This window comes from Rattus norvegicus, chromosome 15, assembly GCF_021556685.1.
Source record: "Rattus norvegicus strain SHRSP/BbbUtx chromosome 15, alternate assembly SHRSP_T2T, whole genome shotgun sequence".
Taxonomy (NCBI): Eukaryota; Metazoa; Chordata; class Mammalia; order Rodentia; family Muridae; genus Rattus; species Rattus norvegicus.
In genome coordinates, this window is record NC_141548.1 from 87,624,317 (window position 1) to 87,647,357 (window position 23,041).

General features: G+C 37.7%; 1 protein-coding gene across 16 annotated transcripts in view; it reads right to left on the reverse strand.

The window, feature by feature from the left end:
* Rbm26 (RNA binding motif protein 26) overlaps positions 1–23,041 on the reverse strand; it is a 79,544-nt gene that overhangs the window by 40,351 nt on the left and 16,152 nt on the right. For 10 of the 16 annotated variants that reach the window (XM_087585884.1, XM_087585880.1, XM_087585879.1 and 7 more), the window contains exons 2-10: positions 16,101–16,219; positions 15,424–15,560; positions 10,729–10,817; positions 9,225–9,442; positions 8,067–8,327; positions 7,092–7,331; positions 6,469–6,639; positions 5,973–6,113; positions 195–306 (exon numbers count right to left, since the gene is read on the reverse strand). In XM_087585884.1, the coding sequence (XP_087442010.1) occupies positions 195–306; positions 5,973–6,113; positions 6,469–6,639; positions 7,092–7,331; positions 8,067–8,327; positions 9,225–9,442; positions 10,729–10,817; positions 15,424–15,560; positions 16,101–16,219 (1,488 nt within the window). The remainder of the gene's footprint in view (positions 1–194; positions 307–5,972; positions 6,114–6,468; positions 6,640–7,091; positions 7,332–8,066; positions 8,328–9,224; positions 9,443–10,728; positions 10,818–15,423; positions 15,561–16,100; positions 16,220–23,041) is intronic. The other 6 variants (XM_087585885.1, XM_087585882.1, XM_087585881.1 and 3 more) reach the window with 1 other exon arrangement.

Below are 23,041 nucleotides of genomic sequence, written 5' to 3' on the forward strand. Positions count from 1 at the left end.
CACCACTTTTCTAAGAAAACAGCTGTGTAGTGCCAAAGCAAACTCATAAACTTCTAGAAAACAACCAAGATAATAACTGAGAACAGTCTACAGAGCAGCATGACTTTTTTTAAAGAGATTACATAGTCTCTAATCTAATAATATAGCAACAATCAACGTACAACAAAATCCCTCAATAGTCCCTGTCAACTTACTTATCAAACCACGTCTTCTTTGTAGGGACTCCAGGCTCCCCAGACCCAATAGTTCTCTTCCTCGATTCTGAGTCCACTACGATCCTCATGCTGCTTTTATTAGGAGGCTTCTCTGTGTCCAAACAGAAGAAAGTATACATTAATGTTCTGTGTTTATCTCAGAGACCTCTTTAAATCCCTATACAAATACCTAGCTTTTCTATCAAAATAAACATATCTTATAGGCAAAAGATCTAAATATATATTCAAATACAGTAGTCCAGGGGAATTCTAGTCTTTTTCAGATGTGTTTTTTTATTTCACATTTAACTCTAAGGCTCAATGAATTTCTCGTGCCGAAATATTATGTGATCATGTAGGCTACAACTTTAAAGGTAAAATCTATGCCACTCCTCCAATCTGCCATCATTCTCGCTACAAACAAAAGCATACAAATAAGTTACCTTAAGACAATCAAACTACCACTGCAAATTAGCAAATTGTGAAAGTACTGCTTAAATAGCAACATATTAACATAATTGAAATGCATTTTAAAAGAAATATTCAAGATGGAAATGTAGTGTTGGAGAATTGTAATCATCTACTACTTGGTATTTCACATGCATTCTACTGAAGTGACCCCAGGATATGTTTGCCTTACTTTCTATGAAGTGACCCCAGGATATGTTTGCCTTACTTTCTATGAAGTGACCCCAGGATATGTTTGCCTTACTTGCTATGTAACCTGCTGTCTTAGCTGGGCTTCTACTTCCAGATTCCTCCGCCCACCTATTTAAAAATAAAGGCAGGGGCTCTGATCTATGTCCCAGAGTCTCTCGTTTTCTTCCATTTTCTAGCTCTCCTGTGACACTTTAACATCCCAGCCACCCTTAATATTATACCTCACACTACTCCGTATTTACAAGGGAAACCTCAGAAAGTTTCTCCTTTCGCTACTCTATTTTCTCTCTACATCCCACAGCTGGTCCCTAAGAGATGTCTGCTTTTGATCTACCACACCCATTCATCCATTCATCCTCTCAAAAGTGGCAGCTGCCCCCATTACATTTAACTTGTTCATGGGAGAAAAATAAGTAATAGAGGAAACTATTTGATACTTAAACCTATCAATATTCAGGGATTTTTATTTATGTGTATATATCTTTTGCTTGCATATATGTGCACCACGTATATGCCTGGTGCCTGCAGAAGTACGTGTTAAATGTGAGCTGCCATGTGGTTGCTGGGACTGAAATCAAGCCTGTCTTCTGCAAGAGCCTTATGTGCTTTTAACATCAGTCACCAGTCCAGTCCTACTTCTCAGGCTTTAACTGGCCTCAAGAAACATTTGCTGCTGTATATTGCTTCTCCTTGACATTATCAGCTCCGGATTTTTCAGGAATCCCTTTTCTTTTATGGCCTTTGGCTTCATTGTTTTCAGTCACCCATGTGAGCCCTCCAGTCAGCTGGCTCCCTCTGTCTTGTCACCCTATAATCCTTATGTCCTCCCGTCAGCTCCTCTCACTCATCTTTTGCAGCGCTTCCTTCTCGGGAGTCTGGGGAATATGGGTGTAGAGTATGGTTTAACTGAGAATCAACAAGAAAGCCTGTCTGTGCCTGTGTTAGTCAGCCATGCAGGACTCAGTGTGGTTCCTTCTATTACTCTTTATCTCCGTATTTACGATTTCAAATAAGAACAGAATAATTTCCAGCCAGCTGTCTTCATAGAGCTCAGACTTAATTTAAATATTTCTAGTCAGATGACTCATACATACAACTAAACTAAAAAATTAAACTTATTTCTCTACAATCTGTTCCTTTTGTAGCAAATGGTATTACTAATTACCAACACAGGACCTTGTACTTGATTTGAGCCTTTACATTATTGTCTTCTAAGTAACACATTTAGTGAACCATGTAGTCACGTCTACTAAATGTAAATCTTCTCAGTTCCCACTACTGCTGCCCTAGACCTGTTTTAAAATTCTTCAAACGTCTTTGCTGTCCTCTGAACTCCTATAACTCTCTTCTCTTTCAGACAGGAAGTTGAGTTGTGTGTACTTTAGCCATCCCGTTTCTCTGGCTGGCTGACTTATCCTACACTTCTACAGCAGAACAGTGGTAGAAGATGGCACTAGGATTAGTGATGGCCACTGTGCAAGCCAGGGTGTCTGTGAGTAGCAGTGCACTCTCAGACCAGTGCTCCAACAGGACTTAGTTTTATTTCGTTACCCACACTTAGCTCACTGGCTTCTATGAAGACTCTGAGCTTTCTGTTCTCCTTTTCCACTTTAACATATTTTTGTTATTTGAAAGCTACCAAACCCAATTAAATGTTTTCACCCGGCATTTGTTACACCTCTGTTACTTATTCAGATTTACTTGTGAAAAGTATTAAAAATATAGTGCTTCATGATAAACAATTAGTAAATGTATATAATAGCTACATGTACCACTCCCCATTAATATCGCCCTTTCTATACTGTTTTTTCTGAATTAAATTGACAGCACTGGATAGTTAGTTCCCTTAAGCTACTAAACTCTTCTTCCTGCCTATATCCACCTGTGGGAATATCTATTAATATCTTCATAAGAAATATAAAATGAGGGGCTGGGGATTTAGCTCAGTGGTAGAGCGCTCACCTAGGAAGCGCAAGGCCCTGGGTTCGGTCCCCAGCTCCGAAAAAAAGAACCAAAAAAAAAAAAAAAAAAAAAAAAAGAAATATAAAATGAATTATGGGAGTAGTGGCACAACAGAGCCAGGAGCATGGCCCAGACTAGACCACCTGCCACCATGCTGGGCAGGCAGAAGACTCCAGACGTCTGCACACTGAATAACCACCTGTAGCAGGAACCACACCCTCCACCTCCTCACCCGCCTTGCCCACTGCAGCATCAGAGTGGGAGCGCATTAGGTGAACTAGAAGGGGCAGTGCTGGGTGCAGAAGAGCTGATAGGCTGACCAGTTCAGGTCACCCAGGGCCAGATCCAGGGCTCTGAGTTGGTCCACTCCAACATCTACCTCACCTATGGACTACTGGAATGAATAAAGGGGCCAGTCCTGCATAACCAAAGCAACAAGACTCCATGGCATAAAGTAACAACAGGATATCTGAGAGGAGTCCTGGTGCAGACCCAATATTGATAGTGTAACAGGAGTCAGAGGCCTCAAACCAGACCAATGACTCACTGCAATGAGCATTTAGAAGTAAAGAGGTGTGGATAAAAGGGTACACTGTAGGACACAATGTGACTCGCTACAACTCCCATGAAGAAATGGGTATTTTGTTATTGATTTTTACTTTTTACTGGGGGAAGGTTGCAAGGGTGAGGGCAGATACGAAGAGATAGGGAGATGAGTGGGGTTGGGGTGCATGCATGGTGTGAAATTCACACACAAAACAAATAAATTAGAAGTATAAAAAATTAAGAATTGTGAGGGCAAAAAGGATTATTTATTAGAATTCCATAGTGTAAATGGAAAGGACCTAAATGTTTTTATTTAATGATTGCCCCACACTAAGATTTAACATATGAAGCATAAAAGTCTAATTATCAAATAATATCAAATAAACTAATGCTATGTTCAGGCTACAAGAAATGTATAATTACATAATTTACACTGTAGCTTTTTATGCACCTGTCATAATCTAGAACACGAAATTTGAAACCTAAAAAGGGGACTGATAAGAACATATAGGGATGAAAAGATGACTGAAGAGACCTGGCATTCACCGTTTCAGTGGGTTCCTAAATCAGCTATCAAATTAAAAGCAAAGTTATTAGGTAAAAGGTATGCCTAAAGTATCACACAAAAATATACACAAAGTATCTAAATGGTATTAAAATAATCACTGCACGATAAAGACGATGAGAAAACACATTCATATTTCTAAGTAGGTGTACATCTATCTCAACAGGAAGTGCTTCTTGCACCATTCACAGAGCTGAAATTACCGTAATGCAAATGGATATGTGGTAAAATTTACATACAAAGGATTTGATCTCTTCCTTCTCTCAATCATAACTAGGAATTAGTCTGACACCAGACTGGGTTTAGAAACATTATTACACAGCAGCAGAATACATTTATATCGATCCAAAAGAGCAAAGCATGAGTGAAGTAGAGGTTACCAGTAAAAGCAGGGAATATTGAGAGGGCTTTTTAAAAATGTCGGGGTGGACAGGGACCTCAGCTGTTTAAAGGAGTTCTACTCTTGTTCCAGATTACCAGAGGTCACCAGAGATTACCAGAGGTCAGTGCCCAGGGCCCGTATCTGGCAGCTCACAACTGCCCACCAACTCTAGCGCCAGAGGAACTAATAGCCTCTGGCTGACTCGTAGGGCACCTCCACTCACACACACACTCACCCCCACACAGAAATACATAATTAAAAATATATTTTTTTTCTAAGTGCTAAAGTGACCCAAAGAAAGAAAGAAGGTTTTTGTAAACTAACCAGTGTGGGAGAGAGATTCAGAGAATGAATAAACACTACAAACAACTGTAATCTCAAGGGGCTACTTTTCCATTATAAGCAATGTGTAGGAAAGCTTCTTTTCCTGCTACTACTGATAAGAATTATTAGATTCCCTAGGGAGAATTTCAAAGTATACTGGAAAGAATACGTATGAAGAGATTCTGTGATACCTTACGGAAGGTATGAATTTGAATTAAAATGTTCCTCTCACCTTGCCACAACATGCTTTTCAAATATATAAGATATTCAGAATTTGACACATTCTAATATATAACAATAACAAAACCTCAAATTATAAGGAATCCTAAATTGAGTAATCCACAATGGACACTGTTATTTAAATTGGACATTTCTATGCACCTGGAGTCTGGATGGTTCTAGTCTAAGAACAGCAAGGGGAAGTTTGGGGATGCAAGATAGTTTCAAAGGGCATGATTAAGAATAGGAGGCCTTGTCTGCCTTGCCTGCCTTGTCTGCCTTGTCTGCCTTGCCTGCCTTGTCTGCCTTGTCTGCCTTGCCTGCCTCCGTAATATTTTGTCTCAGTCTTCCATCTGCACCTGTAACTGCTGCCCTGTTTTAACCTGATAGGACTCTAGCCACAGTTTAATGCTAGTAAAGAACTTCTGCTGCCCTGGCTCATCTAAACTTTAGTTTCTAACAACTTAGCTAAAAAGACTGTCTCTCCTAGAATTTAAAAGATGAGTCAAGTACTAGCCCTTATTTCACTTTACTTAAAAGATACCTGTCAAATTTTAAGATCTCTAGAGTACAAAACATCGCACACAGAGCTTAAGTTTTAGGTAAGTTCATTATCCAAGATAGGACAGGCTTTAAGAGTATTAATATTACTCTCATCAGTGCCTCTCAATCTTCCTCATGTTGTGTCCTTGTGTTGTGGTGATCCCTAACCACTGAAAATTTTTGTGTTTCTACCACATTAGTGTAGGGTTTTGTTTTGTAAATATTTTTGAGATGGGGTTTGCCAAAGGAAGGGGTCATTACCCACAGGTTGATTACCAGTTTTAGGTGAACTAGTAAGATTGCCAATAAAACAAGGAGTAAGAAACAGACAAGTTATCTAAGAAACACAGCAGACATTCATGACAGACTAAGCCATCCAGTGAGCAGAGCCTCACTCACCCTTCCTGAGTGCCCTCCTCCTCCGCCTCCTCCTCCGAGGCTTGTGGTGGTGGTGGTGGTGCTGTTATTTGTTTTGATAAAGGTCAACCCAGGGCTTTGTGCATGATAAACAAGCATTCAACTTCTAAACTACGCCCAATCCTGCTTTCACGGAAATCAGAAAGATTGACCATAATACCTCTAGGTGGTAAATCCATGTCCCCAGATGTTAGTCCTATCAAGTTAGGCCTTTGTGCATGGACTCTGTGTCTATACATAGGTCTGGAAGTGTTTGTGATGCTTGGAGCTTCAGGATTGTAGCCATCTGTATCATATGTATCTGGTAACAAAAAAACTGTAATTAAACAATTATAAAAAACCATTTGGTGACTTTTAAACACTGATAATAGAAAAAGTAAGCAGTATAATTTATTATTAATAAACAACATACAACTAATGTATTTTAAATATATAGTAGCTCTATAAAAACTAAACAAAGCAAACAAACAAAAAAATGACACCAATTTAAGTCTTCCAAACTATCTCCTAACTGGGTAATTCAGTATTAATTCATCAAGTCCACCTCCACTGTATAATTTTAGTGAGAAATGTGTCCCCTATTTTTAACTCACTAGGTATTTCTAAAGCTTTGCTCTAAAACTGCATTATGAAATTCAGAGGGGCCAAAACTGCACCTGCAGTAAAGAGAGAGGGTGGAGCAGGAGGAGGCTGGTGGTGGATGCCGGTTGTCACCACAGTAGGAACAGAGCTGGTCGCAGAGTTAGGTGGCGCATCCATGCCAGATGGCTGCAAAGGAGGAAGTGGAGGAGGTGGTCCTGTCAAAACCAAAGAATAAGAAATATCATCTGAAAGCAAACAAACGAGATAAATTATTATACATTCAAATCTGATATCTTTTACCAAGCAAAAATGTTTTCTACAAAGAGCAATCTCTTAACAAGTAAGTCAGCGGGGTTTTTTTTGTTGTTGTTGTTTTTTGTTTCGGAAATATTTAAATCTTTGGTAAACTTTTAAATCTATTACAAAACAGGTTTGATGTAAACTATGAAGGACTAAAGGCAAAGGGATTATTATCATAATGTATGTAATTCACAGGCTTTTACAAATCACAATAAGTAGTTTACTAAAGGCTGAATCATGCATGATCTTGCAAATGGGAATACACTTGGTTTCTATCAGGCATGTATAGGCCTACTTTACAAATTGTTTTAAAAAACAAGCATAAAATTATTAATTCCACAAAAAAGACTGTAAGTGAACAACAAATGATTAACAGGAAACAAATCTATCTTCTGACCTGTGACAGGTGGCAGACTGGGTGGTAATGGACCTGGAGGTGGCACAGGGGGTCTAAGATTCACAGGTGGGGGTGTCAGAATTGGAGGAGGTGGGGGCAGCCCAGGAGGAGGTGGTCCTTCAACAACAGGCGGCTGCGCTGGGAAAGGCAGCATGCCTGGCAAATTCACATCTTCTACAACGACTGGGTCACTCCCGTGATCAAAAGGACACATGTCTCCTCTCATACAAAACCCCTTTTCTGTAAGGAAAGTGACATTGGAAATAAATGCAAAAAGCACTGGAAGTATAAACTACTATCTCTGAGCTAACAAATGATATCAAAAATAAGATTTTTAGTATTGGGCAAAATTATAATTTACATTTTTACAAGGTCTCTTCACTGTTAATATAAGCTATTATCAACTAATATTCTAAACATATGCAATAAAAAGAAAATTGAAATACATATATTCAGTAAGTAAAATAATACATAACACTTTTGGCAAATATGCCTCTATATAATACATCAATTACTTAACTATCTCATAACACTAAAACCATACTGCAACTATAATTTCAATATTAAACATAACCTTTTATAGTAAATCCTTAAACATCTTTGATTCTCTCTGAAAAACATCTTACATGGATCCTAAATATATTTCAATAATCACTCAGATTTCTAAAGAATGATTTAATCAAAAATATTTAAGTGAGCTGATTCTTTGAAAAGTAACTCAGATGGTATTGACTGTTTTTTGGTCTAACAATATTATAAACTGTTATGATATAGAAGTGGAAGATATTACAGAACTCACAAAGTAACCTCTCCTTTCCAGTATCCTAGGTAAACTCCGTATAAAGAAGTATACAATCTAAACAAATACTTCAGGCAGAAACTTGTACAAAATATATATGTAAAAAAATCCATACACACAAAATAAATTAGGCAAAATTACAAGAAAATACATCATAAAACAGTTGTGTGACTTACCATCATAATCTCTACACCGTTTCTTTGGCATTGGTGGCCTTACGTAAGAGTTGTGGTCCACCTGGTCTTCATGAAATTCAGACCAACTTTCGGTAGTGTTATTGCCATGATGAGTAGGAGCAATCACGGTTATGGTGCTGCTCAAAGTCGGTACAGGATAGTGGCCAGACGAAATGTTCGATACTGAAGAGACTGGTGTATAGTTATTTTCTAACGGATCAGTTCTATCCAGGTCATATTTAGGTTTCACCAGGTCCCTTTCTGCAATAAAATATAAATAACATGTAAAACTGTTTCTTAAAAGGAAAAATAAAAAACCTCTCAGGTCTAAAAAGAGCAATAGTTTTTGCTAAACATAGAAAACAGTCCAACTTTGCACAAACCTCCTTTAAAAAATTCCTGAATAGCTCACTGATCAAAGTGCAGAAAGTAAGTGACTGTGGAGTGCTGGGTCCTCCCTGAGACAGTCATGTCCCAGCCGTGCTCCAAAAGAGGCAGCAACATTGGAAGAGAAGGCAGAAAGATTGTAGGAGTCAAAATTCAAGGAAATTACTTAAGAGCCAAAGATAAGGGAAGCCTGATGAAAAATGTCTTCTGGACAGCAGACATCCATTGCATTCATAAAACTCGCAGCCCACGTGGCTGCCTAGAAACCAAGTCAGTCAACACTCTAGCACAGAGAGAGGACACAGGAGGAGGCCCACTGCTGCTGACTGCTGCAAGCACAGGGAGTTTCGTTTACCTCAGTAGTGTGGCCTATGTTATGTTGGCTGTGCTACAGTGGATGGTTACCTAGATTCAGGCACATATAACTTAAGAGTGAATTCCAGGACAACCAGAGCTACAGAGAAGACCATTTCTTGAAATAAATAAAATCTTTAAAAGAAAGCATTCACAGAAGCCAAGAAGAGCAGGTCTTTAATCCCAGTACTCAGGAGGCAAAAGTGTGCAAACCTCTGAATGTCTGAGGAGACCCTGGCGTTGATAGCTAGTTCTAGGACAGCCAGGCTACACACTGAGAACCTGTCTCCAAAAAAAAAAAAAAATTGAAGGCATTCTCAAAAATAGTAAGAAACATAAAAGACAATACATTAAGCAGCACAGAAGGTTTTCCTGGTAAAGAAATGCAACCAAATCACCAACACAGGGATTACCAACCCCTGCTTCGCGTTCTGCTTCTGCTCCTTGTCCTGCTTCGATCTCTATCCCTGTCACGAAGCCTCTCTTTACTCCAGCTTCGACTTCGACTCCTGCTGTAACTGCGACTCCTCCCTCGCCTTCTGTTATACCGGTCTCTGTATGAATCTCTTCGAGGAGGGTTTCGATCATAATCTCTTTTTCGAGAACGATCATCTTTTTTCCTCTCATCACGGCTTCTAAAAAATATATATAACATTTCTGTGAATAGTGCTGAAGTAAATGTAAAAGCCCCTCAAATATGTACGCTGTGTTACTATCATCATAAGAACAAAGACAGCTCCAAAACACGAGACCTGAGTTTAGCTATACTTACTCTAAAAGCTCTTAAAAAGATCAAACTTATCTCTTAATTCTTAAGTCTCATGTACAATATCTATACCTTATATATGTACACAGACATCTACGCACATCTTATATTACAAATAGTCTACACATTCGCTCATTTGCATGTATCTCCTGAATCATACCTGGAACACTTTGAAAGCATAATAGGAAAAATATTTCACTCACACTGAAGGGAAACTTCAAGCCACCCAACAACAACAACAACAACAACAACTCAAAAAGCAAAGGCCTAGTATGTGTCTTGCTGTTAACATATGTTTATTATTATATTTCTATCATTTGAGACATAGTCTTGCTGTACAGCCCAGACTGGCCTGCAATTTGCTTTGTAGCCAAGGGTGGCCTCTAACCCAGAGAGAGATCCACTGCCTCTGCCTCCTGAGTGCTGAGATTAATACGGTTGTCATCATACCCAGCCCTATTTTTATTATTACTATCTTATACTTGTTACTTGTTATTACAGTAAGTAAAATGTTTCCTTATAAGCATGTACATATACTTACTATACTCTAACTTACTGGAGTTTTATTATCTTTTTTTGACTTGAATAGGGACATTTTTCTCTCCCCTCCTCTCCAAACATTGCTTCTAGAGTCATTATTTGAAGTGGTAACACTTTATATCTCCAATACTTTGTCCTTATATATACATGACATCATCTATGATGTAATAAATGTATCTTCATAAGTTATTAAAAAAAAGGGAAAAGTCCAAAATAAAATTTCTCACTAAGAGGCATTGTATCTGAAGTTAGGAAAATCAGTAACAATAGCAATTAATATAAACAGCACTATTTTAAATATCACTCCCAGCATATACATCAGAACTAGATGTTCTTGGTACAAAGGTCCTAGCTCTATTTCCCTAGACCAATAAAAGAGCTGCTGAGCTCGGTGTAATGATGGCGTGTGCCTACAATGTGATCCCAGCACTCAGGAGACAGATGCAGGACTGCCATAAGCTGTATGCTACCTAACTGGCAAGGTTCTGTCTCTCCCCACCCCAAACCCAAAATCCGAAAGAACAAATCATATGTAAGATTACTTGTTGCTTTGGAAAACATAATTAGTCTAAATAATAAAAAACTAAAATCTTTAAGGATGTTTCAACAAATCACCTGTTGTCTCTGTATCGGGAGCTTGACTGCGGAGGACTGTGATTCAACCTTCTGGAAAACTTCTTCTCTCGCTCTTCCTCCTTTGTGAGCTAATACAAAAAAAAAAATTGGACAACAGTAACATAGCAATAGTTATGTTACTATTTCAGTTAATATTAAGCCTAATTTATAATAGACACAAAATTATCCTCACAAATATTCAAGCAAAAGTAATCTCTCTGCCAAATACAACCCTTTAGCTGTAACTGGTGAGCTTAAACTGAGTAATAAAGCCATAAATCCTTACTGTAAATAATGGTGACAAGAAGATATTTTAAGCAAATGTCTTTGTTTTTACATATAAAAACCACTTTTATCCCTTGTTTCAGAAGTCTAATATGAATTCACACTTTGTTTCCTAGATCTCGTCTCACATCAGAAAACATATTAGTGCTAATCAAGCGAGTAAAAAAAGAAGCACACAAGAAAATGATAAACAAATCACACAGCTCTCTGTCTGTTTAGAGCATGTCAGCTATGTACCATTTCCTAGAGGCCTCTATTCATGTTTTACAGCTACTAGAAAGCAACCAAGAATATGCCTTTAGTCACTGTTGCACTATCCAGATTGTATTTCCCACAATATTGATTCCATAGGACATTAATATATCATTAGAAATAATTTAGAAGTTAAACAAATAATTTAGACATTAAATAAATTAAAATATTGTTAACAAATTCTGTAACTATGCCAGGGCTTTGAAGATTGTGTATTTTAAGTAAGAACATAAGGAAATCTTGACGCAGACAATCTATAAGTACGTATATCCACGCTATGTCAGCCTTCCTTCCCAGCATCTACAAAAAAATAAAATAAAAAACCCACGGATATGAAATATACACCATATGAATTAATGAAAATAGAAACATATGAAAAACCTAACTTGGAGAAATGTTTTTCAACAATTTGTACAATCCCTCTTCCTGTTGTTTTTTCCTTCATACCCACTTCAGATTCTCTTGTCAGTCCACAGAAAACCTAGTACTAATAAAATCTACCTGATGCAGTTTTACTTAGGACTCAGACTTGAGTTTCAAGGCTGGCCTGAAACTTAAAACCCTTCTACCTCAACTTCAAGGGCAAGATGATAAGCCTTAGGATAGCTGGGTCTTCTGCTGCATTTCCCCTCCTATTTGCCACAATGTATTCTTTTAAGCAAACGTTAACATTCCATCCTACAAACATACACAGCAACATATTAGACATGCACACATACATACACAGCAACATTCCATAATATGTGTCCCCCCCAAAAAACTTTTAGTACTTCTTTACCAAGTGACATTTTGATAATTCATTACAAAAACCTTCCACAGCTTGTGAAAAATACTATAATAAAGAACTGCCTTAGCCTTTGTGGTCATCACCATGCACTGACAGGGTCCACAGTTGGCCCAAGAGTTTATGAGAATTAAAATATAATTTAAAGCTAGATACAGTAACATGCCTATACTTTCAGATATTCCAGAAGCTAACACAGGACATCACCTCAGGTGCTGTTTGAATATAACCTCACATATACACTCTCCTTCCATATGTATGTGTGCATGTGAATATTTATAAATATTAATTTTAGTAAATACACGCACATAAAATTAATTGCAAGCATCCCAAACTTTTACCTGTAGGCAAAATTTTAATCATCTTATATGTTCTCCATATGGGCAAAGTGAGGAACAGTAGGACAATGGTGTCCTCCTTATATTCTATCTATCAGGTATTATGAAAGTTATACGAGTATGTTTATGATCCTCTCCTACAGATAAAACTGAAGTGGATGGTGTGTGTGCATATGTGTAAAAATTTATATACATATTCAGATAGAGATAAAAAATAATTTTGATAACTATTACACATTATTGTGTATTACACATTATACAGTAAGCTGTCTTGCTTATATCCACTGAGAACAGGCGAGGAGGAAAGAGAAAAATCAAGAGTTACAGCCACATCTCCAACAGTAATGGCACTATCATTTACTAACATCGTGCCATGTGCCAAGCAGTATACCAATTGTTGTATACACATTTTACTTGTTCCGTACTATAATCCTATAACATTTCCATTTCACAGCTATATGATACTTTTAAATTAAGATTTCAACATCATGGAGTGGTTACACAGAAAGCAAAAATTCTAGTAAAGACTGGTGTGGAGGGCTAACGAGGTGATTCAGTGGTTAAGAGCATAAACTAGTCCTGTATAGGACCTGAGCCTGGTTCCCAGCACCATGTCAGGCAGCTCGGGACCACCTATAACTTCAGGAGATCTCTTCCTGAACACTGGCACTCGCATGCAAACACTCACACAGAGACACACAAGTGTGGATACCATTAAAAGTAATAAAATTTTTAAAAGGATGGGCTGGGTCAGGTGTTGGTGACAACACCTCTTCCTCTGCAGGAAGAGGCAGAGCCAAAAGAACTATTAGCAAGCTAGAGGTGAACCTAGTCTACATTCCAGGTTCCAGTCAAGCTAGAATACATGGCCTTTGTCTAGAGAAAATCAAAACCAACTCCTTTAAACTAAAAGTAGCTGAAAAAAATATTATAGTGTGAAGGTCAGCAATTGTCTTCATTAGTACAATTGTTGTAAGTCACCTTGATTTTTAACAAACTGAGAAATTATTAAGGTTATTAAGCAAATATAACTACGGATTATAAAATACAATTAAAAACTTCTTAACATTCTTAAGTATAGGCCTATCTACTGCATTGTGAACATCCCTTTGTTTGACTACCTTAAAAATATTGTCTGACTAAACAGTAACAGACAGATACAAATAAATTTACTGTTCAGAGGCAGCATATGAAACAGTTAAAATGCTAAGTAGAGGGGCCTACTTACAATATTGGTCCTCAGCCACCTTCTGAAAACCTTGGTATCTATAGTGTTCCCATTTCCCAACAAGAATAGCTCACTGAACTTGTTTGTGAAAACATTTTGGTTTGTGCCAACACTTGCTTTTTGGGAGTCTGGAATTCTGTTTTATATTAGGTAGAAGATGTCTTCTCCAAATAAAAACTAAGCGCTGCTGCTCTTTCAGGTGTCTTGGGTTCAATTCCCAGCACCTACATGATGGCTCTCAACCATCTGTAATTGCAGTTGCAGGCAATCTGAGACTCTTTTGGCTTGTGTGCACAAGGCACACAAATGATACATAAATATCCATAAACACAGAATAAGATAATCTTTATTTTTGTATTTAAAAAAAAAAAAAAAAAAAAAAAGGAAGCGTCAACGGTCAGGAGCCATCAGGGAGAAGCTAAAACCTTCAGGTAATCTTCCTGAGATAGGTCCACCTTGGATTAAAAACTACAAAGGATTTGCTGCTGAAGGCAAAGCCCAGGAGAATTTCATTTTAGGAAAGATTCCCCCTATTAATATGTTTTTCCTGTTATTATTAAATACATATAACAATCAGTAGGTATTAGCCCACCCTTTTGAGCAGATCTTTGCAGAACAATGAAGATAATTTCTTAAACCTTAAAGATGATCCTGTAAGAATTCCTAAAATTAAATTAGTAATTATTAAGCTGTTTTATAGTGAAACTGCTATTAAGTTCTCTCTGATAATCAAACTGCAGTGAGAACTCTGCCAGTCTTCTAGTGTCACAAGTTAATTGCTTCTGGGATAGTAAGCAGGCATTCTGCAACTTAGCACATTCTTTGTAATTTTATAATTTTATAAATTTTGTAATTTTTATGACCTTTTAAGGCTATAAAACCATTAACCAAAGGTCATAAGAAGGGAAGTAACGATTTACTAAAGATGCAAGAACAGAAGATAAAATATTGACTGGGTTCATCTATACAAAACTTGACTAATATCTTAGTCACCAAAGTTATGGTTTTTGACTCTCTATGAACTTGTAGAAGCTGGTGACAGACGATGATGTTTAGTCAGATAATTACTCTCAATGCATGTGAACATTCTCTTGTTGTAAACTTCTTACTCAAGTTACAGTTCAAATTTATGTATAAACTTGTGGTGAACTTTTCACCATGTGATCATGAATTCTGAAAGAGGTATAGGTGCTGAGGACAAAGAGAGGAGAAAGCCCTCATCTCCTTTTTTCTTAAACAACCCTGATTCCCCTTTACTTAATCCCATGCTATTTTATGATGTGATGGTAAACAGTTTCTTGCCTCAGAAGAGCTACTGAAGCAAACTTAGACCTAAGACAGGTAAACCTTTTATTATCATACAGCCCTAAAAACTCGAAAGACCAAGTCTTACCCCACCAATGCTCTTCCCCCTCTGCTGCCTCAGGAAGAACCAAGCAAGAAAGAGTAACTGCCACAGCTGGCTCCAGCAACCAAGCCTCTTACTCATTCCTTAAAACACACATTACTACTACAACTCATTTCAGGGGAGTTAAGCACATTCTATATGACCCCACTGAATCTAGACATCTGCACTTGTTTTCCACCAGATTTCCTTTCTCAAACCATTTTTCTTTGTTAACTTCTAATTCGTTTGCATTAATAAATCATAGTAATGATTATAACTCAATTCTGAGTTCAGTAAGTACTCCTAGAAGTCCCTGAACTTAGGAACAGTATTAGGACACCTCATAGAAAAGTTCAAGAAAGAAAACTCAATAGATTTCTTTTGTGAACTTAAGGAACCAACACAGAGTAACAAATCTCACCTCTTCCTTTTTTATATCTTTTTCTTGGTGCTGAAGGAAGTCTACCTTCAGGCTTCCTGACGACGGCTGCTCTGGAGGAGGTAGATAACTCTTTGTATTCACAGCATCGAAAAGTTTTTCAACAAATATTTGTGTCTCTAAAAATAAAACCAAAAGAGTCACAGATCAAAAGATATTTAATAAGATCTTAATTCCCCAATTCTGCCCATCAAGCTTCTTAACATCCTGACCAATTGCTTGTCAAGCATCATATAATGGTTCCATGACCGACATTCATTCAAGTTTCAAGAGTAGAATGACAAAAGCCTGTCAGCCAGCTACTTCATTCAAGACTATTCTGTGACACATAGCACATGCAATATATAGACACAAATACTAGCCATTATCTAATTGTGGGGAAAGTACAACAAACAAAAGTTGAAAACATGTCCTATACAACATTCTAAGAAGTTTCTATAACAATGTCTTAAATAGCTGGCCACTTTCTTAGATTAATAAAATCTATGAAACAAAATAAACACAAAACATATTGAGGAAGTAAGCCATATATATAATTAGGAATATGTGTATTCAACTTTGTTACAGCTAAAAGCTTTGTTACAACTAGAGGTTTGATTTTTTAATAGTCTATACATAACTTACTCAAATAATATTTTAAAACCAAAGGTGATTATTACCTTTCTGAAGAAATACATCAAGCTGATCGATACATAACGCCTTTAATTCTTTTTCACTTTTGTCTTTTTTTACCAGAGCCAAAACATATTTTGCTAGGGCTGATGGATCAGCATCACAGCTAAAGAAAAAAAAAATAATAATGCTGGGTGAACATTCAGATTCATAAACATCACATTAAATATGAAACTAAAACCATGAACCTACTACAGAAAAATCACTGGCATTAGAGAAAAATGAGAGACAACACAAAAGTCTTGTCAGGAAAGAGTACTATCGCTATATAAAAACAAAAACTTCAGAATGAAAAGAATCAAGAAAACTAGGACTAAAAGCTCAATAGCTACAACGGCTCTCAACCTTCTTAATGCTGTGTCCCTTTAATACAGCTCCTAATGTTAAGGTGACCTCCAAGCATAGAACTATTTTCATTGCTACTTCTTAACTGTAATTTTGCTACTGTTATAAATCTTGAGGTAAAAATCTGATACACAGAATATCTGATATGTGACTCTGTGAAAGTCATTCAACCCCCAGAGGGGTCACTACCCATGTGTTGAAAATTCCTAACACTACATTTCTATAACTAAGACCAACTCTGTAACCGAGGCAGGGGATTAGGGATAACTGTCCATTTAAAGAGAACTGAAAAAATTATATTAACTGCACATATGGGAATGACAGAAAACAAGGTACTCAAAAAAGGAATATACTTAAGAAAAAGCAACTTTTTACAGTTAAAATGCAAGGTGTAGAAAAGTATTAATGTGCTGCCATTTGTAAGGAAGAGATTATATACATGGATTGTTACAAATAAACATACATATACATAAGTATAACCTAATAATTATGGTAAATTGCATGAGGAAATGATAGCAGGACCCAAGTAAAGGAGAGACCAGGTCAGAAAGGGATATCTGAATCATGTTCATCCAATTCAAAAAGAGCAAAGAATTCTTAAGTTAAATAAAATGTTATTTAATTAAGGATCATTTTACAAATTTCAGAACAAAATAATAGCAATGGCGAACTTTACTGAACCCATTCTGTTCCATAAGAGGCTGTCTCTACATACTATTACTTGGAAAGCTCTTCTTACTGAAGAAATTGAACAAAAACAAACAAACAAACAAAAAAGCTAAGTAGGTTTCCCAAGACAGTTAAACAATAAATGAGCCAATATTTAAGACTAAAATATCTACTCTAAAGCTTACCTTCTGGTTAATGTGTAATTCCCTATTTGTAGGGCAGCGGACCATGCCACCAGACAGAAGAACTGGTAAAGTAGTAACAAGTTCAGACCCCCCAGTAATTAAGAACCACAGGAGCTCGAACTAGCTCCTGACCAGGTTCCTGTCCTGGAGCACATGGCCACAACATTCCACTGAGAGAACCATGACAACCAGTCATGTAGCATAAAACTAGAGAGCTCTCCATGCTAATGAGATCTCCAGATAGGCCCCAAGTGTTTAGTCAATGAACTTCCGCTTCCTCAGTATCCCTTCCTGCAAAAGGTATTAAATCTCTGGTTCACCCTGAGTAAGATAACTGTATCTTCATCCACCAAGAATAAAACAGTTCGGACACGAAAGTACTCTCGCCTTCGTCAAGGACAAATGTGGGAGGAGGCCTTTGTCTAAGTCTCCTGTAGAAGGTTCCTCTGTACTCCCAACACTCACTCAGAGCTAAGCTGGACCCACACAAACACACACAATTCCCTCCCCAATTTCTCATGGTCACCTGGAAGTTTGAGAACTGCATAGCCTCCGTCGCAACCACAACTCCCACTCCCCAACTCTTTGTCACAGGAGAAACATGGGCTGGGACCCCTATCCTAAACTGTGTTTCGCCTCCTAAGTGGCACATCAGTGGCTTTCAGACACCCTAGAGGCAAGGCAGAAACTCAGAAGGATACCCCCTTTGCAATGAATTGCCCAGAAACCAGATAATCTACTGCTCATTTCCCTAAATGCCTACCTAGTGTTACAACCACAAATTTCTATCCATCTCCCAGGTTATTTCCTGTAAATAAGGTCAGCGTAGAATGGAAAAAATGTGTGTGTGTGTGTGTGTGTTTTTCCAGGACAAACCAAACTACCTAGAGAGAATCAAACACAAAGTGCCTGTTGTACCCACATAAAAAATAGACAGTGAAAGAAAAAAACCACACACACACACACACACACACACACACACACACACACACACATATACTGGGATGAAAAGGACATCATGGCATCCCTTGCTTTTCTCAGTCACTTTTAAAGAAGTCATATGCAATGCCAAGGGGCACTCAAGCAGTATCATAGAAAATATCGCAAAGCAATTAAATGAGGGTGCAAGGCAGTGGCTAACAAGGACTACTGATTCTTACAAACTTGCAGCAAACAGTACATGCAATAAGCCTCCAAGCAAATCCTGAAGTCCCAAAAAAACCTTCATTTTATCTCCAACAAAGGGCCTAACCACAATCCAACAAGAAGACAGAAATAGCCCACTAACCTAATCCTAAATACCTGACCTATAAAACTGAGACCATAAATGCCTGCTTTGTTGCTAAGTTCCTGGATAACTTGCTGCTCAATTACAATAAATCAATGCTTCTCATAAAACTACTTCCATTTTTAACAAAGACTTTAAGTTAGTTGTAATCCAAATGCAGGGGCGGGGGCATTTTAATGGCACATAAGAAACTTTATTAAAACTTCCTTTCAAAACTTACTTTGGGCTAAAGAAATGAATGGGTCAGTGGTTAAGAGCACTGGCCATTCTTCCAGAGGGTGAAATGGGGCAAAAATGAACATAAAACATCTCAATTTCCCATGAGATCAATAGCTTCAGTGACTTTTAGCAAATTACCCAGATTAATATAATCATTCACAAAATTAATTAAAAGCCTAAAAATAAAACTTCACCAATATCTGAATATACTTTAATACAACTAATAATGTTTTTATTTTTAATAATAGGAGTTAGAAAGGTGACAGTTTCTGCATGTAAAGGTAACACAGAAGTACTCTGACTGCCACATGCACACAATAGCAAATGTAGCCATACACATATACACAAAAAATAAGCATTTTGAAAAATGCAAAAGTATAGGAGTAGCTACTAAGAGCAGTAATCTCTTCTAGATAGGTAAGGTGAAACTGTATACATCAAGTAAGAATTAAAAGAAATTGAAAAATTTAATAAAATTCTTTAATATCTTAATAATTTAAACTTGAATCAGACTGGGTCTGAAATAAAAGCTGCAAGCAATCCTCTAAAATGCTTGATTGTATTCTAACTTATAATGTAGGACTTTCAAAATGGTATGACAGTACAGAAAACTTTGTTCCACTACAATACTTCTTAAAGATTCTTGTCTATTCAACTATCCTGACCCTGTTAGAATTTCAGTGGGAGATAGCTAATGGAGGAATTTAACCCAAGCTTCCATTTTCAACAATCTTCAAAGAGAGAAGCTGGAGGTTGCCTAGACTTGAAATTAAAACTTAAATATATTAACTCAATAGCTCTAGAACATAGATATAAAAACCCATCTATTCTGACCAACTTTTTATTTTACATTCATGAAAATTATCTAATTTGCATCAAGTCCTAATTCTATATTCTGTACTTTGAATTACTCTTTCAAAATCACAAATTTCATTACAAAAGACATAATACATAGACTATGAAATTTAATTACTATAGTTTAAAAAAGCAAAAATATTTGTAATAATTAACTTACAGTAAAGGCTATTGGGAATTATGAAGCACCTGCATTACAAAATAAGATATAAAACATACTCTAGGGGGTTGGGGATTTGGCTCAGAGGTAGAGCAAGGCCCTGGGTTCGGTCCCCAGCTCCGGGGTAAAAAAAAACAAAAAACAAAAAACAAAAAAATACTCTTGATAACCATCAAAATCCATTTTTTTAGATATATTAATTCTGGATTTCACTACAACCCTTTCTTATTTGCCTAATGTATAATTTGAGTATATTTACTCCACTTCCCTCCCTCACAGACTTTCTGGTCTCCTCCCTTTTCCCAGAGATTGCCCTCCTACTTTCATGCTTGGTTTTTAAATCTAGATTCTGAATAACATGGAAAGGTAGTAATAATCTCTTCCCAGGTCCACTTTACTTCACTTAACATACATTCTTCAGTTCCACCCATCTCCTAGCAATTTTTTCATTTTATTGCTAAATAACAGTATTTGTATAAATACCAATGTATTCACTCACCTGCTGATGATCATACAGGCTGACCCTCTAATATAACTACCGTGATTATTTCCAATATAACAGGGGCACTGCGAGGATCACTACTGATTTTGAAAGTATACCCAGGAGTTGTATAGGGAGATCATATGGTATTTTTTAGATTTTTGAGGATCTTCCATACTGACTTCCTTAATGGCAAGGCTAATAATTTACTTTTCCATGAACAGGGTTTAATGGATTCCTTCTTTACCCTATCTCGATCATCATACCCAGCATTTCTTTTTGTGTCATTCAAATTTGCATACAAGTGTGGGTATGTGGAAGCCAGGAGTCAGTATCAGGTGTAAAGTGGAAACTTCTGGGTTCTTTCGAGAGTCAGTTGTGTTAGATACTGCTTTTCTGGGGCAAACAGGTGAACGAGTGTTTTCCTAAAGTGGGCACAGGTCAAAGACTAAGGCAGACTCATAAAGGAACGTTTCAGTGAGGCAAACACAGGAGAGAGGATGTTCTGCATGTACTGTGTAGTTAAGCTCCCTTTGTTGGGATTCCGGCTGACTGGATACATGTACTGAGGCAAGGCACATGGAAGACACATGATGTTTGGAGGGTATAAATAGGAGTTACGGAGACAGAGCTTGGCTTGCTGGTACAGCTAGCTGTAGGTCTGGAGTCTTCACTGATCTTCACTTCCCTGAGAGAGAGGCACGCGACTCCTGGTGGTCCTGCTGGTCCCTCTCCCCCTCCCAGGCTGGCCTGGCTATCTCTGCTAGTCCGTGTCACTGCTGCAGTGAACACAACTCTACCAAACTGGACTGCTGGTGTATCCGTGAAGCGTTTGCAAGTGGATCAATCTGCACTGCCTGCTGGCCTGTGCACTGAACTGCTGGTTTCCAGACAACACAGACAGGAGTTGCTCCAAAGAACCGTATTAAACAGGTCCACTCTCTCACCCCATCCTTTCTTTCCCACTACCTCTGGTGGGTGATGGGCAAGGGAGCTTAAAGCGTTTAAGAATCATTAAAAATAGGATTTGAAAAAATTAAAGTTACACAGGTGTCATCTATGATCATTCGCTACCTTATTTTTTTAATTAAAATATATCATTTTCCCCTTCCCTTTCCTCCCTCTAATTCCTGTGTGTCCTTTCAAATCATAACCTTTTTCTTTACTGTTATATACACATATAAGCATGTTAATATATGAATACAACCTGATGAATAAATTTGTTACTTGTATGTATATGATTTCAGGCCTGACCACCTGACATGGAACAACCAATTAAGAGACCATCCCCCAGGACGACTAATTCTCTTGCTCTCAGCATTCCTTGGGTGCCTACTGTTCTCTGTCTAAGGGTAGGGTCCCATGAAATTTCACCCTTCCGCATTAGCATGTCTGTGCTGTTCCTAGTTCAGGCCTTGTTTAGGCAGTCATATTATTGCGGTACCGTGGGTGAAGTTCCATTGTCATTTCTAGGAGACCCCATCCCGCAGCAGTTTCCAGGGTCCCCTGGCTCTTATCATCTCTCCAGCCCCACTTGCACAGTGTTCCCTGAGCCTTAGGTGCAGGAGCTGTGTTATGCCTGTATGCACTGGTGCTGGGTGGGCTTCCCCACAGTTGGTTGTTCTCTTCACTTTAATCAGCTGTAGTTTACTGTTACAAAACAAACTGTCTGTGATGACATGGTGGGAGCTCTACAACTAGGAATTACTTTTAAAACCAGCTTTTCTCAAGTTTTCCATATACAAGAACAATGTTGCCAGTGTCTTAATACAAACAACCCCTAGCCTAGTTAGCCTGGTTTCCACTGCCCATGTCCCTTGGCATTCTGGTCTTCTGAACTCAACCTGAAAGGGTCACTAAGCCCTGCTTACAACACTCTAACAGCTTCAGTAGTCTAAAGTTCTGAATCTTTCTGCATTCTTTCAACAAACCAGTACAGAAGGTTTATGAATCACATGATCCCACTTCTCAATACTAATTTTCTACATTAGTTATTTTCTTGTTCCTGTGACTAAATAGCTGAAAAGAAGAAATTTAAAGCAGATGTTAAATCTGGCTCCTGGTTTAACCGACACAGTGTATTACAGTGGGGAAGGTACAGTGATAGACAGTTCTCTCAAAAGCAGGAAGCAGCTGCTTGCTAACATCTCAGTGGACCAGGGCTGTACTTCTTTTATGAACTGTTTAGTTCACTTGTCCAATTACTGACTGAATTATTTATTCTTTTGGTGTTCAGTGGTTTGAGTTCTTTATATATTCAGTATAGTAATCCCACAGAAACAAGTGGCTCGATTTTCCAGAGCTTGTCCTTCTTAGAAAATCGTTGCCTATGCCTAGACCTTGCAATAATTTCCCTGTGTTTTCCTCTAGTATTTCTTAGTCTCACCGCTTTGTTTTATTCCCATGGATAATCAGTTTTCCCTATATTGAAAAGGCTGGTTTAAAAAAAAAAAAATCAAATGCTTTTAATACCTTGGTTAGAAAGAAGATGGCCACAGCTGTCTGGGTTGATCTCTGTATATGCCATGCTGGTTTTTGTTACTGACTGTGGCTTTGGGTATAATTTTACATGAGGTAGACCTCCATTTTTCCCTTTACCTTAAGTTGCTCTGACATTTCAGTGTCTTTTTTGCTTCTGTGTGAACTGTAGGGATTTTTCTTCTAGTTCTATAAGAAATGTCAATGGAATTTTGATGGCTATTATATTAAATGGGTTCTTTACTTTT